Source organism: Leopardus geoffroyi, chromosome A1, assembly GCF_018350155.1.
Source record: "Leopardus geoffroyi isolate Oge1 chromosome A1, O.geoffroyi_Oge1_pat1.0, whole genome shotgun sequence".
Taxonomy (NCBI): domain Eukaryota; kingdom Metazoa; phylum Chordata; class Mammalia; order Carnivora; family Felidae; genus Leopardus; species Leopardus geoffroyi.
The window spans coordinates 111,877,168-111,897,011 of NC_059326.1; the positions used below are offsets into that span (position 1 = coordinate 111,877,168).

Below are 19,844 nucleotides of genomic sequence, written 5' to 3' on the forward strand. Positions count from 1 at the left end.
GACCTGAAACCATAAAGAGCCTCGAAGAGAACAGAGGCAGTAACTTCTTTGACATCAGCTGCAGCAACTTCTTTCCAGGTATGTCTCCTGAGGCAAGGGAAAGAAAGGCAAAAATAAACTGCTGGGACTGCATCAAAACAAAAAGCTTCTGTGCCGGGAAGGGAACAATCAACAAAACTAAAAGGCAATCTACAGAATGGGATATTTGCAAACGTCCTATCTCAAAAAGGATTAGTATCCAAAATATATAAAGAACTTATAAAACTCAACACCCCAAAATGAAAAATCCAATTAAAAACTAGGCAGAAGACACAAATAGACATTTTTCCAAAGAAAATATCCAGATGGCCAAAAGATACACGAAAAGCTGCTCATGATCACTCATCATCAGGGAAACACAAATCAAAACTACAATGACATATAACCTTGCACCTGTCAGAATAGCTAAAATCAACAACACAAGAAACAACAGGTCTTGGCGAGGGTATGGAGAAAGGGAACCCTCTTGCTATATTGACTGGAATGCAAACTGGTGCAGCCACTGTGGAAAACAGTTTGGGGGTTCCTCAAAAAGTTAAAAATGGAACTACCCTATTATCCAAAAAACACAAAAATACTAATTTCAAGGGACACATGCACCCCGATATTTATAGCAGCATTATCTACAATAACCAAATTATGGAAACAGCCCAAGTATCCACTGACGAACGGATGAAGAAGATGTGGTATATGTTCACAGTGGAATGTTACTCAACCATCAAAAACAATGAAATCTTGCCATTTGCAATGATGTGGAGGGAGCTAGAGAATGTTATGCTAAGCAAAATAAGTCAGAGAAAGACAGATACCATATGATTTCACTCATCCATGGAATTTAAGAAACGAAACAAATGAGCAAAGGGAAAAAAAACAGAGGCAAACCAAGAGATAGTCTCTTAACTGTAGAGAACAAACTGATGGTTACCAGAGGGGGAACGGTGGGGGGGGGTGGATGGGCTAAATGGGTGATGGGGATTAAGGAGTGCTCGTGTCACGATGAGCACTGGGTATTGTATGGAAGTGTTAAATTACTAACTGTTCCCCTGAAACTGATATTATTACACTGTATGTTAAATAACTGGAATTTAAGTAAAAACTTAAAAAAAAAAGTGGTCAGAGAATCTGAATACACACTCTTCCAAAGAAGACATACAGACAGGCAACAAGTACGTGAAAAGGTGCTCAACATAACTCATCACCAGATACATGCAAATCCAATCCACAGTGAGGTATTTATTGCCTCACACCTGTTAGGCTATTATCAAAAAGATAATAAATAGTTAAGTGCTGGTAAGGACATGGAGAAAGGGGAGTTCCTTGTGCACTGTGGTTGGAAATGTAAATTGGTACAGCCACCATGGGAAACATTATGGAGGTTCCTCAGAAAATTAAATAGAACTACCAAATGATCCAACAATTTTTACTTCTAAAGAAAACAAAACACCAACTCAAGAATATATGTGCACCTGCAGGGTTACTGCAGAATTATGTATAATAGCCAAGTAATGAAAATAACCTGAGTATCCATCAATGAAAACATGGCTAAAGACAATGTGAAATTTGATAAAGATACTTATATATTATATATACTAACATATTTTATATCCTGATATATATGTCCTTACATGTAATACGTCCTATTAGATATGTATCCTATTATACATTATCTCCTCATGTATTTTATATATACATATACACACACATACAAAATAGAGTGTTATCACTAAAAAAGAAGGATGTGACCTGGAGGGCATTATACTAAGCGAAATAAATCAAGACAGAGAAAGACAAGTAACTGTATGTTCTCACTTATGTGTGGAATCGCAAAAAAGAAAAAAAAATCCGAGTTTACAAATACAGAGAACAGACTGATGGTTGACAGAGGTGGTGGGGGGGGGGGGTGAAATGGGTGAAGCTTGTCAAGAGGTACAGACTTCCAGTGATAAAAAAAACCAAAGTCACGGGGATGTAATACACTGCACGGTGACTATAGTTTTTAATACCGTACTGCATATTTGGAAGTTGCTAACAAAGCCGACTTGAGAAGTTCTCCTAAGAAAAAAAACTTGATAATTACATATGGTGACAGATGTTAACTGGACTTACTGTAGTGATCATTTGCAATATACACAAATATCAAATCATCATGTTGTACACCTGATATTAATATGATATTAAATGCCAATTATATCTCAATAAAAAAAGAATTCATATCCATAATAAATATGTACTGTAAGGTATTTAAAAGAGATAGATAATCCACATTTTTAAAACTGCCTAAAACACTAGCACAAAAGGAACTATCCAAAGGGCCAAAATTTGTTTCAGCATATGCGAAAGCTAAATGGTCATGAAGACAATGCACAGGCATCAGACTGGCTAAAATCTAACTCTCAAAAAGCCTGCCTTGGCAAGAATGTAGAACTGGAATCCCCATTTGCTGCAATGGGAATGCTCACTTTCACCACCACTCGGGAAAACTATTTGGCACTCTCTACTAAAGCTGAACACATGAATACCCTGTGATACCACAATTCCACTTAAAAGTATACTCCCAAGACAATACAACATGTGTGCACCAAAACGCATGTACTTTCATAGCAGGAATATTGGTAGGAGCCTCAAATTGCAAACAACTTAAATCTCTCAAGAGCAGAATGGATAGCCACGTGGTGGTAAATTCCAACCATGCAACACGCAGACTCAGTGCTATATGCTACATAAGATAACCTAAATGAGTCAAACACAATGTTAAGACAAAAATAAAGAAAAAAAATACACCCTAATGGAGTTAAATGTACTATGGAGATTAAAAAGGTCCCTTACCTCGCTCAGATTCCACCTAAGTGTCTGTACCTAATTTTTTATTTATAGTTGTATATTTGTGGGAGAACTGGATGTCAGTGGTCAAAAGGCTCAAACTTTCAACTAGAGTTCCAGTCCAAAAGTATGACGTGGGAAGACCCTGACCCTCACCTCCGTCATAGACACACCCAACCTCCAGCTACTGATAGAGCAATTCCTTCTGAAGAATTGAAGGCTGACTGAACAGCTTTCGTACAACAAAGATAAAGAGACCACACAGAAAATAACAGAAGGAAAGAGACACAGTGATGAAGGGAACCCCCCACCCGCTGCTGCGAAGTGCAGTAGGGAAGGAGATACTGAGGGACTGGGAGCAAATTTGTTAGCCTTGGGCACAGAAAAAAAAGCCTTGATTTAAAACAGAAGCTAGTAGGGGTGCCTGGATGGCTCAGTTGGTTAAGAGTCCGACTTCGGCTCAAGTCATGATCTCATGGCTCATGACTCCAAGCCCTGCGTCAGGCTCTGTGCATTGACAGTGTGGAGTCTGCTTGGAATTGTCTCTCTCTTCTCTCTCTGCCCCTTGCCCTCTGGTTGGTTCATTTTCTCTCCCTCTCTCTCTCTCTCTCTCTCTCCCTCTCCCTCTCTCAAAATAAATAAATAAACTTAAAAAAAAAAGAGTGCCAGTATATAAAAGATCTAGATCCTCTGGCCCTCTTCTGCTTGTGCACATTCTTTCTCCCTCTCTCTCTCAAAAATAAATAAATATTGTAAAAAGAGCAGCTAGTATATAAAAGATCCAGCACTATAACTCCACCAAGTGACAGGGAAGCTGCTGGAACTCTTTTCACGTCAGAGGGGCTGATGAGTGCCATGGTTTACATTTCCCCTATACCTTGGTAGCATGGGTGGATGAGAGCAGGGTCCCAGGGCTCCAGATCCAATATCCTTGATGAACACAGATGAAAAATCCTCAACCAAGTATTAGCAAACTGCATTCAATGCAAGAATACATTAAAAGGATCATTCACCACAATCAAGTGGGATTTTTAGTCTAAGGATGCAGGATGGTTCGGTATTAGCAAATTAATCAACATGATGTACCACCATCAACACAATAAAAGATAAAAATCACATGATCATCTCAACAGATACAGAAAAAGCATGTGACACAATTCAACATCCCTTCATGATAAAAACTCTCAATAAAGTAGGTTTAGAGGGAATATACTTCAACATAATAAAGGCCATATATGAAAAACAGCAAACATCATACACTCACTGGTGAAAAAGTGAGAGCTTTTCCTCTATCAGGAACAAGACAAGGATGCCCACTCTCACCATTTTTATTCAACATAGTACTGGAAGTCCTAGCCCCAACAATCAAAAAAGAAAAACAAAAATAAAAGGGATGCAAACTGGTAAAGAAGTTAAAGGGTCACTCTATGCAGATGAAGTGATACCATACATAGAAAACTCTAAAGACTCCATCAAAAAGCTACTAGAAGTAATCGATGAATTCAGTACAGTTGCAGGATATAAAGTTAATACACAGTAATTGGTGTGTATACACTAAAAATGAAAGAGCAGAAAGAGGAATTAAGAAAACAATCCCATTTACAATTGCACAAAAAAGAATAAAATACCTAGGAATACACTTAACCCAGGCAGTCAAAGACCAGTGCCCTGAAAACTATCAAGAAATTGAAGACAACACAAATGAAAAGATATTCCACCCGCACGGAATGGAATAATATTGTTAATATGTCCATACTACCCAAAGCAATCTACAGACTCAACACAATCCCTAACACATTTTTCACAGAAGTAGAACAAGTAAAACCAACATTTGTATAGAACCACAAAAGACCCCAAACAGCCAAAGCAATCTTGAGAAAGAAGAACAAAACTGGAGATATCACAGTCACAGATTTCAAGATACACTCCAAAAGCTGTAGCAATCAAAACAGTACGGTACTGACACAAAAACAGACACACAGATCAACGGAACAGAATCGAGAAATAAACCCATGCTTATATGGTCAATTAATCTACAACAAAGGCAAGAATATACAATGGGAAAAGACAGTCTCTTCAACAAAGGGTGGGGGGAAACTGGACAGCTACATGCAGAAGAAAAATACTGGACCACTTTCTCATACCACACACAAAAATAAGCTCAAAAGGGATTAAAGACCCAAATGTGAGACAATAAGCCATAAAAACAGAAGAAAACATAGGCAGTAATTTCTCTGATATTGACCTTAGCAACATTTATGTAGATATGTCTCCCCACATAAGGGAAAAAAAAGCAAAAATAAACTATTGGAACTACATCAAACTAAAAAGCTTCCGCACAGCTAAGGAAACCATCAAGAAAATGAAAACGGTGGTGGTGAGGGGGGTGCTCCTGGGTGGCTCAGTCAGTTAAGCATCCGACTTCAGCTCAGGTCATGATCTCACAGTTTCTTGGAGCTGGAGCCGGCTTCGGATTCTGTGTCTCCCTCTGTCTCTCTCTGCCCCTCCCCTGCTCGTGCTTTGTCTCTCTCTCTCTCTCAAAAATAAATATTAAAAAAATAAGAAAATGAAAAGGCAGACTACTAAATAGCAAATGATATTTGCCATGATATACCTAATAAGGTATTAATATCTAAAATATATAAAGAACTTATACAACTCAACACCAAAATAATAATCCAATAAAAAACAGGCAGAGAGGGGCACCTGGGTGGCTCAGTCAGTTAAGCATCCAATTTCGACTCAGGTCATGATCTCACGGTTTCTGAGTTCGAGCCCCATATCGGGCTCTGTGCTGACGGCTCAGAGCCTGGAGCCTGTTTCAGATTCTGTGTCTCCCTCTCTCTCTGCCCCTCCCCCACTCACGCTCTGTCTTTCCCTCTGAAATTAAAACATTGAAAAAAAAAGGCTGAGAACATGAATAGACATTTTTCCAAAGAGGACATACAGATGGCTAACAGATACATAAAAAGATGCTCGACATCATTAATCGTCAGGGAAAACGCAAAGCAAAACCACAATGAGGTATCACCTCACACCTATGAAAATAGCTAAAATCAAAAGGACAAGAAATAACAACTGTGGGCGAAGATATGGAGAAAAAGGAAGCCCTAGTGGGATTACAGAATGGTGCAGCCACTATGCAAAACAAGTAAATACAGTTGCCATGTGATCCAACAATTCCACTACTGGCTATTGACCCAAAGAAAACGAAAACACTAATTTGACAAGACACACGCACCCCTATGTTTACTGCAGTATTATTCGCAATAATGAGTAGAGAGAAGCAGCCCAAGTGAGTATCAATAGATGAATGGATAAAGAAGTGGCACATACACATTTAATACACATTCACATACAAAAGAATATTACTCAGTCATATCAAAGAATGAGATCTTGCCATTCGCAACAATATAGACAGACCTAGAGAGCGTTATGCTAAGTGAGATAAGTCAGAGGAAAGATAAATACCAAGATTTCGCTTACTTGTGCAATCTAAAAAGCAAAAGAGATAAATAAACAAAAAGCAGAAACAGAATCATAAATACAGAGAACTCGTGGTTGCCAGAGGGGAGGGGGTTGGATGGGAAGGGCAAATGGGTCAAGGGCAGTAGTAGGTGCAGGCTTCCAGTTATGGAGGGAAGAAGTCACACGGGTAAAAGGTCCAGCACGGAGGATAAAATCAATGCTACCGTAACGATGCTGCACAGTGACAGATGACAGCTACAGGTGCGGCGAACGCAGTAAAAACATCCCGAGAAGACCCAAAACTAATTTAACATTGTAGGGCAACTACACTGCTTTTTTAAAATACTCCCCCAAAAGGTACAGAATTCCAGTGAGGAGATAAGTACAGGGGATGTAAGGTGCGGCAGGACAACCATAGTTAACACTGCTGTATGGCATATGTGAAAGTTGTTGACAGTCCTAAGCGTTCTCATCATAAAGAAAAACACTTTTTTTTGTATCTCTATGAGACAAGGGAGGTCATCTAAACTTAGTGTGATAATCACTTCATGATGTATTTAAGTGAGGTCCTTATGCTGTATACTTGAATGCGTGTAGTGCTGCACGCCAAGCACAGCTTAATAAAACTGGAAAACAGTGCAATAGAGAACGAGAGGGGGAAATTGTAAGCTGGGTATATATTGCAAAGGCACAAATATATTCACGATGAGCCCAGGATGTGGTATTAAAAAAACTTTTTAAGCTGTTGCCCCACTCACCTATAACAGAAGGCGTTCAGCCCTCCACCAACAGAACAGAGGGGCTTCTGCCAAGGAAAAGTAAGTGGTCCACGGTCAAAGGTCATACAAGTGACACTATGTTTGGGCTCTGAAATTCTGCATTTCATTTCTGGTTCTACTAGTGATGTAACCTTGAGAAAACTGCTGGACTTCCCTCTGCCTTCAATTCCTTGTGGGGAAAAGGAGTCTAAGGTGAGAGAACTCCTGTTAAGCCACTGGCCTTGATAGAAGGCCGCCAAACCCTGTCTGTACAGGACGGGCTTTTCCTCCCCGGTTCTCTCCAGCCTCTATACCTGGCAAATGGCTGTCTCTTCCGCGCAAGGTTCCCAGCCCAAGACAGGGTAGTCGCACTCAGGTGCCTCGTGAGATATCACAACATTCAAATCATTAGTAATTGTTTCATGAACTTTTACATAAAGCCTGTAGTCAGGGACTATTTCCCTTCCCAGCCTCTCGGATTAAAATGCCATTTTCTTTTAAGAAATGGTGATAGTGGTAGATTCTTTTCAGATCCTGGCCCGAAGGGAAAACGCTAGCAAGCAATACTCTCTGTCAAGCTCTGAAATGTTGATTTTGGAGTTTTTTGTATTGTTCTACAAATCTCAAAGCCCCCATGTATTGTACCTGCACCCTGTTTTGTTCTGAACGGCACAAATCCTCACCAGTCAGAGTCAGTGGCCTTTTTAAGAACACAAAGGACTGAGTGTCCAAAATGCCTTACGTGAAATCATCAATCCAGGATTCCCTATGCACACTCTCTTTCACCCTGATGTCCGACCTGCTAGAAAGCTCATTAAAAAGCCAGCAAAATCGGCCTCTTAATTGCAAGGATGGCGGCTTCTCGAAAGAACCAATCTCTTTCTTTGGCATCCCTAACCCGAACATTCACCACTCAATTTTCAGTTTCAATATTTATTTCTCAAAAAAGAAACAGGTGCTCTCCCAAAATCACCTTGGGCTTTCTGCCAGGCAGCGAGGAGCAAGCCTATCTTCATGATCCAGAGGGTGATTTCCACACGGGGGTGGCGTTCAGTTAGGGTGGTAGTGCAGATTTAGGTTTAAATAATCCTACGTGAGACTGAATCACTGTATTGTGCAGCTGAAACTAATATGACGCTGTAGGTTAACTGGAATTTGAATAAAAACTTAAGGAAAAAATAAGAAAAATCCTAGATGAGAGCATTTTTTATACAGATTTTTGGCAACAACTACCTATCTTCTTGGAGATCTCGTAAAGACTAGCCTATGGCTCTCGGTAAACATTCTGACAAGGGGTGTTAACCTGGAAGATTTAAGCATAAACGGTTTCCTTTGAATCTTCAGCATTTTATGCCCTTGAAAACCTTATCTTGGGAAGGATTCCTAGGCTCCTCCAACTGCCAAAGGTGTGCATGTTATGGAAATGTTGGAACCTCACATGCCAAGTCCTGTTGAGTTCTCCCTGGGAGGGGGACAGGCACACTTACTTGCTGGTCGTCTGCCAGTCACCTCCTCTACCAGTCACCTGAGGGCCCAGACACCTTACCCTCTCAGGTCTCTGTTCAAGGGTCACCTTACCAAAGAAGCCTCACCTGTGTGAAGTAATACCGCTGGTGCTGTCACTCTGCTGTATTTTTGTCACCGCACCCGCCTGTACCCACAGCCCTTCTGGAATGACTCTGCCTCTCCTTGCTAGACCAGAGCAGAGCTCACCGAGCACCAGGGGAGGGCAAGGGCCTTTGTTCACTGCTGTGCCCTCACTCCCAAGAGTGATAATGGGCACGTGCAGGCTGGATGAATACTGATCGAACGAACGCATCTTCTTTCGACAACTTTGGCGCTGAATGTTACAAGAACAAGGCAGATTTTGGAATTTCTTAATGGCACAAAATGTTCTCGATGTGACCAAGAGCCATCAGAAAACAGTCTGCTTCAGCAAGTTCACACTGGGGACTTTATCCTACGGGTGCGTGGGCACACACACCCATCAACCATCGCGGTCACTGTGGCACTGTCTGTCGGAACGCTCGGGACAGCTGTAGGCTCACCCACAGAGACGTGGTTAACACGGTACTGCACACTGTAGAGGCCACTCGCACCACATCATGAAATAGAAAGAACCAGCCATATAGTCAGAGCTGTAGAACAAGTCAGTAATAGCAGCACCCAACCCGTGTGCTGCACACCCTTCCCGTCCTTCTCCACAAAGCCAGTGAGCAGGCGCCCTTAAGCACTGCCCCACCCTGCGAAAGCACTGGGTAACAGGACTTATTTATATCCAAAGGCAGGTATGACGAGGAGGACTGTATGGGCCTATACGCTTTTCCATGCGAAGACTTTCTGAAAGGCCCATAAAAATTCACTGCAGAGACTGCTCTGGGGAGGAGTGAGGGGCCGTGGCGAGAGGGGGACTTCTTACAGCACTCTCTTTCATACCATCCCAACTCTGACACCGATTACCTCGTCAGAAACATGATGCAAATAGGCACAGTCATTGAAGCATAAGGCTGGATTGCACCCCTTCATTTCATGGGAGGGGGTAAACTGAGGCACAGACTTGGCTGAGGCCACCCAAGTAGGAAGGAGGAGCCCTAAGGCACCACCAGGGCCCCGGACTCCTGGCTGCGGTGGGTTTTGGCACCTTCTCCAACCGGTTCCACAATAGCTGACTCAGCTGTCACAACTGGAGACTCTCAAAACCTTCCAATTACATAGAACTGGGGGGAAAATTATGATTTGGAATTCACGTGTTGACACTTGAAAAATACCAACTCCCTTTTACTCCAAGTGCTTTAGCATGTTAGGAAGGCTTTCTCTGCATGTCTCTGGAAAGGTTATTTTCAGAACATTCCACTTAAACCTGGAGATGCAGGTTTTCTGCTGTTTCTGGGAGCTGACACCACAATTTACATTAAACAAATGTTTTGAAAATTAGCTGTTCACGGTTCCAATTTCAGCTTCCCCCAGGGTTTAATGTTAGCCAAATACTGGTACAGTAAGCAGACAATGTGTTTTATTGTGTGGAAGAAAAACAGACCACCATAACAGACTTCCTGCTTTTGTAATCAAGGGAAAAGCTGAATGTTCGAGTGATTATTGGCATATGGTTATTAGAAACACTGAGTTCCAAATATAGCTACTAGGAGCTGAACACACACACACACACACACACACCCTTCATTTGAAGTCCAAAAAGAAAGGCACAGCATTCTTAGTGTTCGCTTAAGTGGGAAGGCAGAAAGTCATCAGGCAGAAACTAATAGGGGAAGTAGTGGGATGACGGGAGCGGGGTTCAGCCCAGGGTTGCCCGAGACACAGAATCAGAGAGGCTGCTCAGACGCCAACCAGCAGTGGGCCTGCATTAACAAGGGCCATGGCTAGGGCCACAGCCAGAAGAAGGCTCAGCCAAGCACTAAGGGCACCAGCTCCCTGAGGCCCATGTTCAAGAGATGATGGACCTGACACCTTGATCCTCAAACATTTAGAAAGGCTTGCCCATGCACCTTTCCCCTGCCTTCCCTGCCCCACTATTCCCAGCAAATGCAAATGCTAGAACGGTTCAATATGCTAATTTTACAGTTGGTGAGCATGAGTAAGAGCATTCTGCAACATCCTCGCCTGGTCCTGAGCCTCCCCCAGGGACTAGGTGGAGCACAAGCGCCTGGCAAGAACCTACAGGACACTCCTCAGGAACAGGTTTCTCTCTCACAGAGCTGGGAGTGATTCTCAGGTGGGGTGGGGTAGGGCAAGGTGGTGTCCTGGTGGCAAGAGGAATTCAGATTTTGTTTTTAGGGAATCATGTGTCTGCGCCCAGAAGGGTGTACAAGAACTTCAACCATCAAAGGCCAGCGAACAGCGTAGACACAAACTTGGGAGCCTGGGGCCTGCTCTGTGGACTGGCTCAGAGGAGAGGATGTGTCGGGAGTGTGGCCCCGAGCCTAGCCCCGGGTCAGTGCTGCTGCAGCCTGTCCTGGGAAGGTGTCCTCACCACCTCATCAGGTAAGAGGCTTGGGTTTTGCTCGGAAGAACGTGCTGACACTGCATCTGACCCACAAGGCATTTCCACCAGCTACTACTGAGGGTCTCACAAAACAGCCAGGTCGTCTTCTGCCACGGGTAAATTCCTCCTCGTCTGGCTGGAGACCAGAAGGATCACACCTGAGGGGGGCGCCCAGGGCAGGGCAGCTTACATTCCATTTTACTGATGATGAACTTTCACTGCACTGTCCCTCGTTTGTTGGCCCCGGAGGTTCTGACAACAGCTCAAAGGCGGGGACGGGTGAGGGAGGAACACGGAGCACGTGTTCCAGTTGCTTCCAGTTGTGCCAGCCCTTGATCCTGCTGATACTCAGACAGGTAAGAACAACCACCTGCAGGCCCAGACCTCCCGAGGGTGGGCTGCTGTGCTGCGTGCAGTGAGGAGCGAACATGGGGATAAGCTGGCCTGCCCCACCCAAGAAAACATTAGGTCACACTAATGAGAGGGCTTCACTCACCACAAAAAGACCAGCACCTAGGACCTGCTCGGTGTAGGCTGGGTCTGGTAGGGGCACCTGAATAACACATCTATTTTTCTCCTTAACAAGGCAACCGTCCTACAGAGCCAACTGTCTGAACCATCCTACTGGAAGATGCACAGTGGAGGACACGCAGGCACAGTAACACAGTGACAGTTCCGAGAGGCAGCCAGTACCTGTGGGTAGGACCCGATGGCAGCCACCCCTAGCACAGGAAAGCTCCTGCACACGCAGATCCCTTCCCAGAGGTAGAAGCATCTCCCTGGCGGGCCAGGAATGGGCTCTTTCAGCCTGGGGCTATCTGCCCCAGACCCTCCTCACACCCCCTTGCCTACCGGGATCCAGTCCCCCAATTCTGCCCACCTGAGCTGGACTAGCCTCTCCGCAAGCAGCTCCCATATGTTCCTCCTTAGTCCTCGGATAAGTCTCAGCACAAAGGAGCCACTCATGACCTCACCTGCTTGCACCTGCCCCAACCCGCCCACTCCTGCCAAATCACATACCTTGGATTTCCGAGCCCCTTTCTTGCCTCCTGCTTTCTTAGACACAGGCTTCTTCTGGGATGGAGACTTGGCCTTTTTGGCTGGGGGTGGTGTGATGATGGCTTCCAACTTCCCTTTGGATCCTCGTTTCTTTGCTAGCAACTCCGGATGGATGTTTGGTAACACTCCCCCACTGGCTATGGTGACTCCTTTTAGCAGCTTGCAGGAAAATCAAAGTAGCAGATGGTGAGCCAGCCCACCCTGTCTCTGACCTTCAAGAAGCCGGCCCTGCCCATTCACATTCTTGCTTTGGGTTGGGATGAAGAGCTCCTTCATCCACGGGATCTACAAGGATGCTGATGAGACCCAGGCTCACTATACAGGGAATAAGTCCTCAGGGTCCCTCACTCTGGTGAAATTTCACTATCTTTCCTCCAGGGAGAGCCAAATACCTTGTTTCATTCCCTCCTGCTCCCAAATAAAGCCTGGAGGAAGAACTGCCATGGGGGCGGAGAAGCTGCTAACGGTCCAAAATGCAGCCCAAACCTCCGAGAGCCAGCCAAACACCAACCTCCCTCCATCTCTCAGCCACTGTGACTGCCTGCACAAGCGTCTGGCGTGCGGGACGCGGAGGAGAGCCCCATACCTGATTTAGCTCTTCGTCGTTGGCCACGGCCAGCAGGATGTGCCGGGGGGTGACCCGCCCCTTCTTGTTGTCTCTTGCTGCGTTGCCAGCCAGCTCCAGAATCTCAGCTGTGGGGAGCAGAGGGGTAGAGCAGCTGGTCATGTTAGATCATCAGGGGGTCCCGGGCATCCTCCTGATACCCCCCACAGTTCATGGTGCTGTGAATGGGCACAGGCAGCAGCCTCATCAAACAGCTGCCCTGAGGTATGAAGCTGCAGGGGTCCTACCTGGCCACACTTTGAGCGAAGCTACAGAGGTACCGAACGGAGCCAGGAGGCCCCCAGTCCATCTCCTTTGTTTTGGAGATGCGAACACGGAGGCTTAGAGAGAAGGGAGGAGCTGAGGGTCTCTTGGTGATAAGTGGTGGAGCTGACATGTGAACCTGTTTCCCAGAAGGGGCTGCCCTCAGCCGGCACTCCACACGTCACCAGGACCAACCCTGCAGAGCCAGAGTGCGACCCTGAGAGGCAACCGAGCACCATAAGCAACGGCTCATGCATGTGTCCACGGGATGGTGGGGGGAGGTGGCTGAGCAAATCTGTTGACCAAAGCAATGTCCAACACTGCACATTCACACTCAAAGCCAAGAAAAAAAAAAAAAGTTGTAATAGTCATTCTAGAGAAAAAATGAGATCTGAATGTCAACTGGATATTAGATACTAAAGGATTATTAATTTTCTGGGGTGTGGCCATAGCATCAGTACCCTGTAGAGAACACTGTTCGTAGGAGATACCTGCCCAAGTACTTGGGAGTGAACTATCTTGATGTCTGCAATTTAGTCTCTCAAACAATTCTGACAGACACCATGGAGTAAAACTAACGTGGGGATACGCTACGTGCTGTTAAGTCTAGGTGTGTGACACAAGCGTCCCTCCTTCAGCATTCTGTACGCTTGACACTGAAAAAAAAAAAAAATGTTACCAGCTAGCAAGCTAGGAGTTTGGTCCCTGGTTGGTGGTTAGTCAAAGTCCCCTGGCCGGTCCTTTGGGGCAGGCTCTCACTGGACAGGGTGACAGCTCTGCCACAGCACCCAACCCGGGGGACAGCCAGTGCCCTTTGGCAAGAGGGTTTTTCTCCCTGGCAGCACAATGCTCTTGCTGTCAACATCATCACTGTGTCCTCATTTCCTTAACCCAGACTGTCTCAAAATGTATCTTACACCCCCTCCCCATGTCTGCAATTCTGCCCATGCTGTGGTCCTCTGGGCCCAGCTCAAGCCTGACCTCTTCCTGGTACTAAAGATTTCCTAGTATTCCAGGTCACGGTGTCAACACTGGATGTCTCCAGCAAAGGCAAAACTGAGACTCATTACAAAGTAAGTAGGGCAAACCTTCTAGCTACATGAAAATCCTGTCTTCAAAGTTTACAATATTCCATGGTACACATCCACAAGTGCCAAGTGCCGAATCGAATGCAGTAACTATGGTGTGTGTAGAATGCTGAAAAATTGCTTGGCTACTCACACAAACTCTCATATTGGTAGAAGTGAAAAACCAGTCACACCTGGGACAGGTTTCCACTCTGAACCCAAGGCAGGACTTCATTTACTCCATAATCCCGTCAGTGAGCACACACGAACACTGGAGGCACCACAAGGCCCCTGGCCACCTGATGCTCCCAGGCCAGTGTCCCTCATGTTGAATTTCACAGTTGAGAGTCACCAGAGTGAGGCCCGGGGAGGGCCCGGGACAGGAGGAGAACCAGCCTACTTCCCACCCTGACTCATTAGTCTCAGCAGGACTGTTTCCCAGCGCCCTGAGTGCAGGTGCAGGGGAAACAGCCCCTCCAGCCATTTCACTGAAGCCTCCCTGTAAGTGATCATGGCAGAGTGTCCCTATGCCTAGCACAGATGGGCCTATTTTGACCAATGCAGAAGAGGGTGCTTGGGATGCCTCAGTGGCGCCAGGCCCCAGAGGCCATGAATGCAGAAATGAGCCCACCTCAGGCTTCTTCCTACTGTGTTCACTGAGGAGGCAGCACACCTGTAACACTACTGTCCTGCCCATGGCTGGCGAGGAGCTGAAGTGGGAGCCTCACGTGGTGTGAGCACATGCTCTAGGAGTGAGGGCAGAGGGAAGACAGTGAAACTGTGGCCATCTCTGGCCGGAGACCAAGTGGCAAGAAGGCCAGAGAGGAGCAGGTGGCACCAGAGAACTGAAGGCCATCTGGCATTCTTCCTGGCCTCAGCCATCCCCTCCGCTCCTTGCCACCTCTCCCCCCCCCCCACTTTCTGACACCACAGGGAAACACGGGGCCATCCATATCTGCAGAGCCAGAATGCACACAAGGAGGCTGTTGGATTACAACCTTTTCCCAATAAGGTGCTAAGAATGCTTTACCTGGCCTCCATTAGAGACCCACAACGGAGCCGGAAGTCCTCTGGCATAATGGATTGAAAGGATGGCTTCTCAGGCACGTGGACGTGGCCAGTTTCCTCTTCCCGCCCCCAGAGTGTCAGTGGAAGGCTCTCTCCCATGAGAAGGCACCATGGCCACTGTGGGCAAGGGCTGTGGTCTTAGGTTAGGCAGCGCTGCTTTAACTTTTTCTGTGTGCAGTGAAGATGGTGATGACAGATGCAAAGACTCAGAAGGTGGGTTTGGGCCGCTAATTTGGGTGGGAGACAGGCAGCATGTACAAGCATTTAAAGTACAGGAAGGACTGTGAGTAGCACCCGTGGCACAGCAATCTGGAGATGAATTCTCTAGGAACTTCCCCCTCGCTTCCAGCAGCGTTTGTGCCCCCGCCCGCTGCGCTCTTGCTTTGTGGCTAAAGGTTCTAATGGCCTGAGCTTCCACACTTGGGCCATCGCAAGGCCTGCACTCACTTACTGCTAAGTCAGCACGGATCCACGTGGAAGCGACACTGAGGGATAGGTGTGTTGAGTGGGATGAGGAGCAGTGTAGCTCCTTGGAAAGAGCCAGGCTGTCACTCCTCTGCCTCCTTCACCAAGGAGCAGGAAAATCCCCAACTCTTTTCTGGCTGCAAACCCCATCCAGCATTCAATCTGCGAGTGCCAAGAGGACTGGCCCTCCTGCCCTCTAGCCCTCTACTGCCAAAGGGCAGGCCCTCAGCTCAGCCTGTGGGGAGGGAGAGGAGGTGTGGCAGGTGGGGAGAACAAAGAGGGGCACATATTCACACTCCAGCTAGTTGAGCAAGAGCCATACCTTCAGTTGACTCCTGCATGTTTTCCAGAGGGTAGTTACCATAGCAACTCCTTTGTCAAGGGACACCCGAGACAGAGCACCTCTGAGACACACCTTTTATGAGAAGCCTGTTCCACGCCCGACCGTGCCATGCACCGCAGCAGGCAGAGAGCCGGGGCAGTTCACAGCAGCCAAGAAAGACGGAGGCCGATTCTGACAGCTAACAAAGGCAGGAGCCCAGAGCACGAACTCAGCCCTGGCCAAGTCTCCATAAATGCCCCCCCTGTAGTCCTCAGACCAGTTTCAGAAATAGCAATCACAAGGGGCTTTCCTGGCCAGGAGACGGCGGCCCGCCGCAGGCGGAGAGGAGAGGGCTGCAATGCCAGCTGCTCGGCCCTATGCAACAGTCCCCATCTGCTCTGCAGAGGGAGTGGGTGCTGGCTGCTGGGGAACTGGGGCAGGGCACATGCCACCAAAGGAGACTTCCTCGTTCAGTTTCCTTCCTAGTAATTGATCCCGTCTTTGCAAATGACAGCAAGGGCAGGGTCACGGAAGCCTTAGGCTCAGAGCTGTTATGTAGGTTCCTGCCACGGCCCCCACCACATACACAGTGGGAAGGGCTCATGCCCCCACAAACAAGGGGGAGGGGTAGTCCCGGGCCAGCTTCAGCTCTGTCTTAACCTGAATGGAAACCATGCCCTCCTGCAAGGGACGGTTTCCTACACTTGATTCATCTTGTATTTTGGAAGGTTTTGTCCATCTCTAAAAAAATTTTTTTTTCCCTGCCTACATTAAGATAAAAGCATTCTGGGAAAGACAATCCAGAAAGCACCAGATCTACAGACACAAGTCCTTTTCTCTATGGTGTCCAGAGCTTCATGGTTGGATCCTCCTTTGGAGGTTGCTTTTAGGAGCTACAACCCTGTGGGCGGTAACCAATACAAATGGAATCTGCAAGAAACCACAGGAGGAAACTGGGCAAGAGCAGTTAGGAAGAGAAAAAACAGACCCCTTCCCAGGTTCTCCACCCCCTCAAGCCATGTCTTCCTGGCCAGTGATGGGAAAAATTTTGTTACCAATGACCAACAATGAACTGGTTTGGGCCCAAAGGGTCAACTGGTTTGGGGTCAGCCTTGGAAAGGACTCTAAGTGTGGTAAGGTTCCCAATGATAAATCCTGTAAAGGGTAAAGGGGACATGTTGAATGACAAGTAACACTGGCCGGCTTCTGAGCTATTTTTTTTGTTTTGAGATCTTTTTGTTTGTTTTAAGAGCTAACTCACAAAACACCCAAGCGTCTCTGGCTCCCACTCCTGGCCAGGGCCGGTCTCTGGCGAGTAGTGAGCCACTGGATCCATCCTTTGTAGTGGCCCAGACCAGTAATGAGACCTTATTCTCTACTCAGAGCAGCAAGCACTGCAGACACCCCTGGGCCCCCCAGCCCCCAGCCTCATGGAACGTGATCTCTTTAAGGCCACTTGACAAAATTCCCACAGCCGTGAATAATGGCATTATTTGGCAGCCTTTTCAGCTATAGACCAGCTGTCTGAACGTGAATACCTCTGACAGGTCTACTTTCCAAGTTCACCCAGAGACCAAAGGCTTAGTCTTTCCCCACCCTGCCCCTCACCAACCCCCCCCCCCCCACATCTTGAACTGAACCCTATCTGTTGTATTGAAGCATTCCGTCTATCTTCCTTTAGGGAGATGAAGTCATGGCTTGCAGAATTAGACTCCTAACAGCTAACAGGTGACGTGTGGAGGCTGAGCCAAACTCTAAACACAAACCTTGCGAAGACTCAGGGGCTTCTCCAGAGCTGTTTGAAGCATCTCCGTTAACAAAAGAAATATTGAAAATAACAACCAGAAATCAAAGGAAAGCAAATGCTCACGTAATCCCAAGGAGAAAACAGATATTTGCTACAAGGCCAACAACATGACGAGCAATCTGTTTATTGTATTTCTTTCAATTCATCGGGCCTCCCTCAGCAGTTCACGGAGTTCAGAACTGTTTTACACCATTCTGGAAAGCTTTAACCCAATCAACTCCAATTGGAGAGGAAATGCTAAGAGTTTCCTGCATCCCGATTGCACCACGAGTTCCTCCAATTCCCCTGGGGGCCCAGAATCCACCGGCCCGCACCTCACCTTTTCAGGAGATGAGCGGCAGAGTCTGAAGCCTGCTAAGCTGTCAACCCAGAGCTCCAGGGCCTCACTTACAGGCCACAGCAAAGCTCTCCAGTCTGCCTGTCCCGGGGCCTCAAAGGAACTGGGGATTCCACAGAGAAAATAAAACCGACAGCAGTAACAGAAGGTAGCATTTTCTGTGCAAGATGCAAGGTATTTTGTAACAATGAGCCATTCTGCTGCTTTTCTGCAGATGTTCCAAGTCTGACACATACTGTCCCTTGCTGTTAAGCCCACGTTACAGACCCCTCCTAAAAACCCATGAGCATCTGGTCTAGTCTCCCACCTTCCCCACGTCTCCCAGTAAGACAGAAATACAGCTTAATTTGGGAGTTTCTAAAGTAAGCTGGTTCTTAGACTTCCAAGTAAAAAGTAGGTCATTCTACATGATACAGATTAACAAAAAGGAGATCTCATTCTTGACAAACATGACCTTCCTCTAACCCTGCAACCCAGCCGAGTGCCTGAGTACCTTCCCTTTCTGGAACATCTTCCTGTATCTTCCCCCAAGTCTCCAGCACTTCTGTATAAGCTTACCTCCTCGGTCTGTCTTGAACGGAGTGCAAGAGCCACAAAGGGCAGCGTGCTACAGCTAGGGTCTGCTGTCAGACAGCCTGGGTATGAATCCCAGCTCCCACACCTTGCTGTGAATGGCCAACGCACACCCAAGGCAGGCTCTCCCTCTCTATAGAAAGGGGATGAAAATTAGGTCACTCCAGGGCTAGTGAGGATTAACGAGTTACCAAGTTCCATGGTTAGAGCGGTGGATAAATGTAAACTACAGTTATTGGGGCTACAACCACACACTTCATCTTTTAAAAAGTGTAGCAGGCTGGATTTCCAGGAGAAGAAAACTAAACTTCCTATTCCTCAGTTTCCTCCTACCACACTAACGGCCTAGCTAAACGGATAGATGCACGTGCATGAGAGTTGGAAGGAGGAGGAGGAGAAAAGCAATATAGAAAACCTGGTGTTTCCTTGCCCGATAGTTTACTCTTTGCTGTTACACTTAACAGTTTACATATGTTTGAAAAACGCACTTGAACCTGATTAACCTTGGGGCTGCCAGACTTACCTTGATAGAATGCAGCACCCAGGGCGGCCCCACAGGCAGTCTCTGCCTGGGGATGGGGTCTGGGGCTGTTGTCTGACCCCCACAGAGTGCACCACAGCAGGGGCAGAACCAAAACCGTTTGCTGAGACAGCACAAGTCAAGGCCCAGGAAGGTAGGTGGAAGGATGAGGTGCCGGGGGCGGGCCCAGGAAAGCCTGCTCTAACTCTCCCCACCCCTGGCTGACAGCTGGGCCAGGCCCTCTGCCCTCCCACTCACTCCCTTTCAAGGACGCCAAGTTAATCTTCAAGGAAGCGGTTAATATGTGTGTTTGTTTTGATACGGAAAATCACAGCCATTTGTTCTTAATTCATCTCGGGAAGGGGCGAACAATCAGATGTCTGCTGAAATGAAAAGATCTGAAGGGGGTAACGTAAAGAGGAAACTCACTGCAACAGCCCTGACGTGGTGACACTTCCCTGACAGAGGGACGTTTAAGGAAGAGAACAAGAAGTGCTCGTGGGGCGGGCTGCCCTCGTGCGGGGGGCGGAGGCGGTGCCTGTCCTCCGCACTTACGCGGCGCATGCGCGTTCACGGACCTGTGACGCAGACATGCCTACTCTTGAGTGGAACTTCATCGGGGGAGAGCATTTTGCTCTACCGTCTTTGGTGCTGTTTCCCTTATGCACAGTTT

At 46.9% G+C, this 19,844-nt stretch overlaps 1 protein-coding gene across 6 annotated transcripts in view; it reads right to left on the reverse strand.

Moving 5' to 3' along the window:
• Positions 1 to 19,844, reverse strand: part of LOC123603947 (core histone macro-H2A.1) — a 79,239-nt gene that overhangs the window by 34,364 nt on the left and 25,031 nt on the right. For all 6 annotated transcript variants that reach the window (XM_045489529.1, XM_045489516.1, XM_045489493.1 and 3 more), the window contains exons 3-4: positions 12,731 to 12,837; positions 12,106 to 12,303 (exon numbers count right to left, since the gene is read on the reverse strand). In XM_045489529.1, coding sequence (XP_045345485.1) covers positions 12,106 to 12,303; positions 12,731 to 12,837 — 305 coding nt within the window. The remainder of the gene's footprint in view (positions 1 to 12,105; positions 12,304 to 12,730; positions 12,838 to 19,844) is intronic.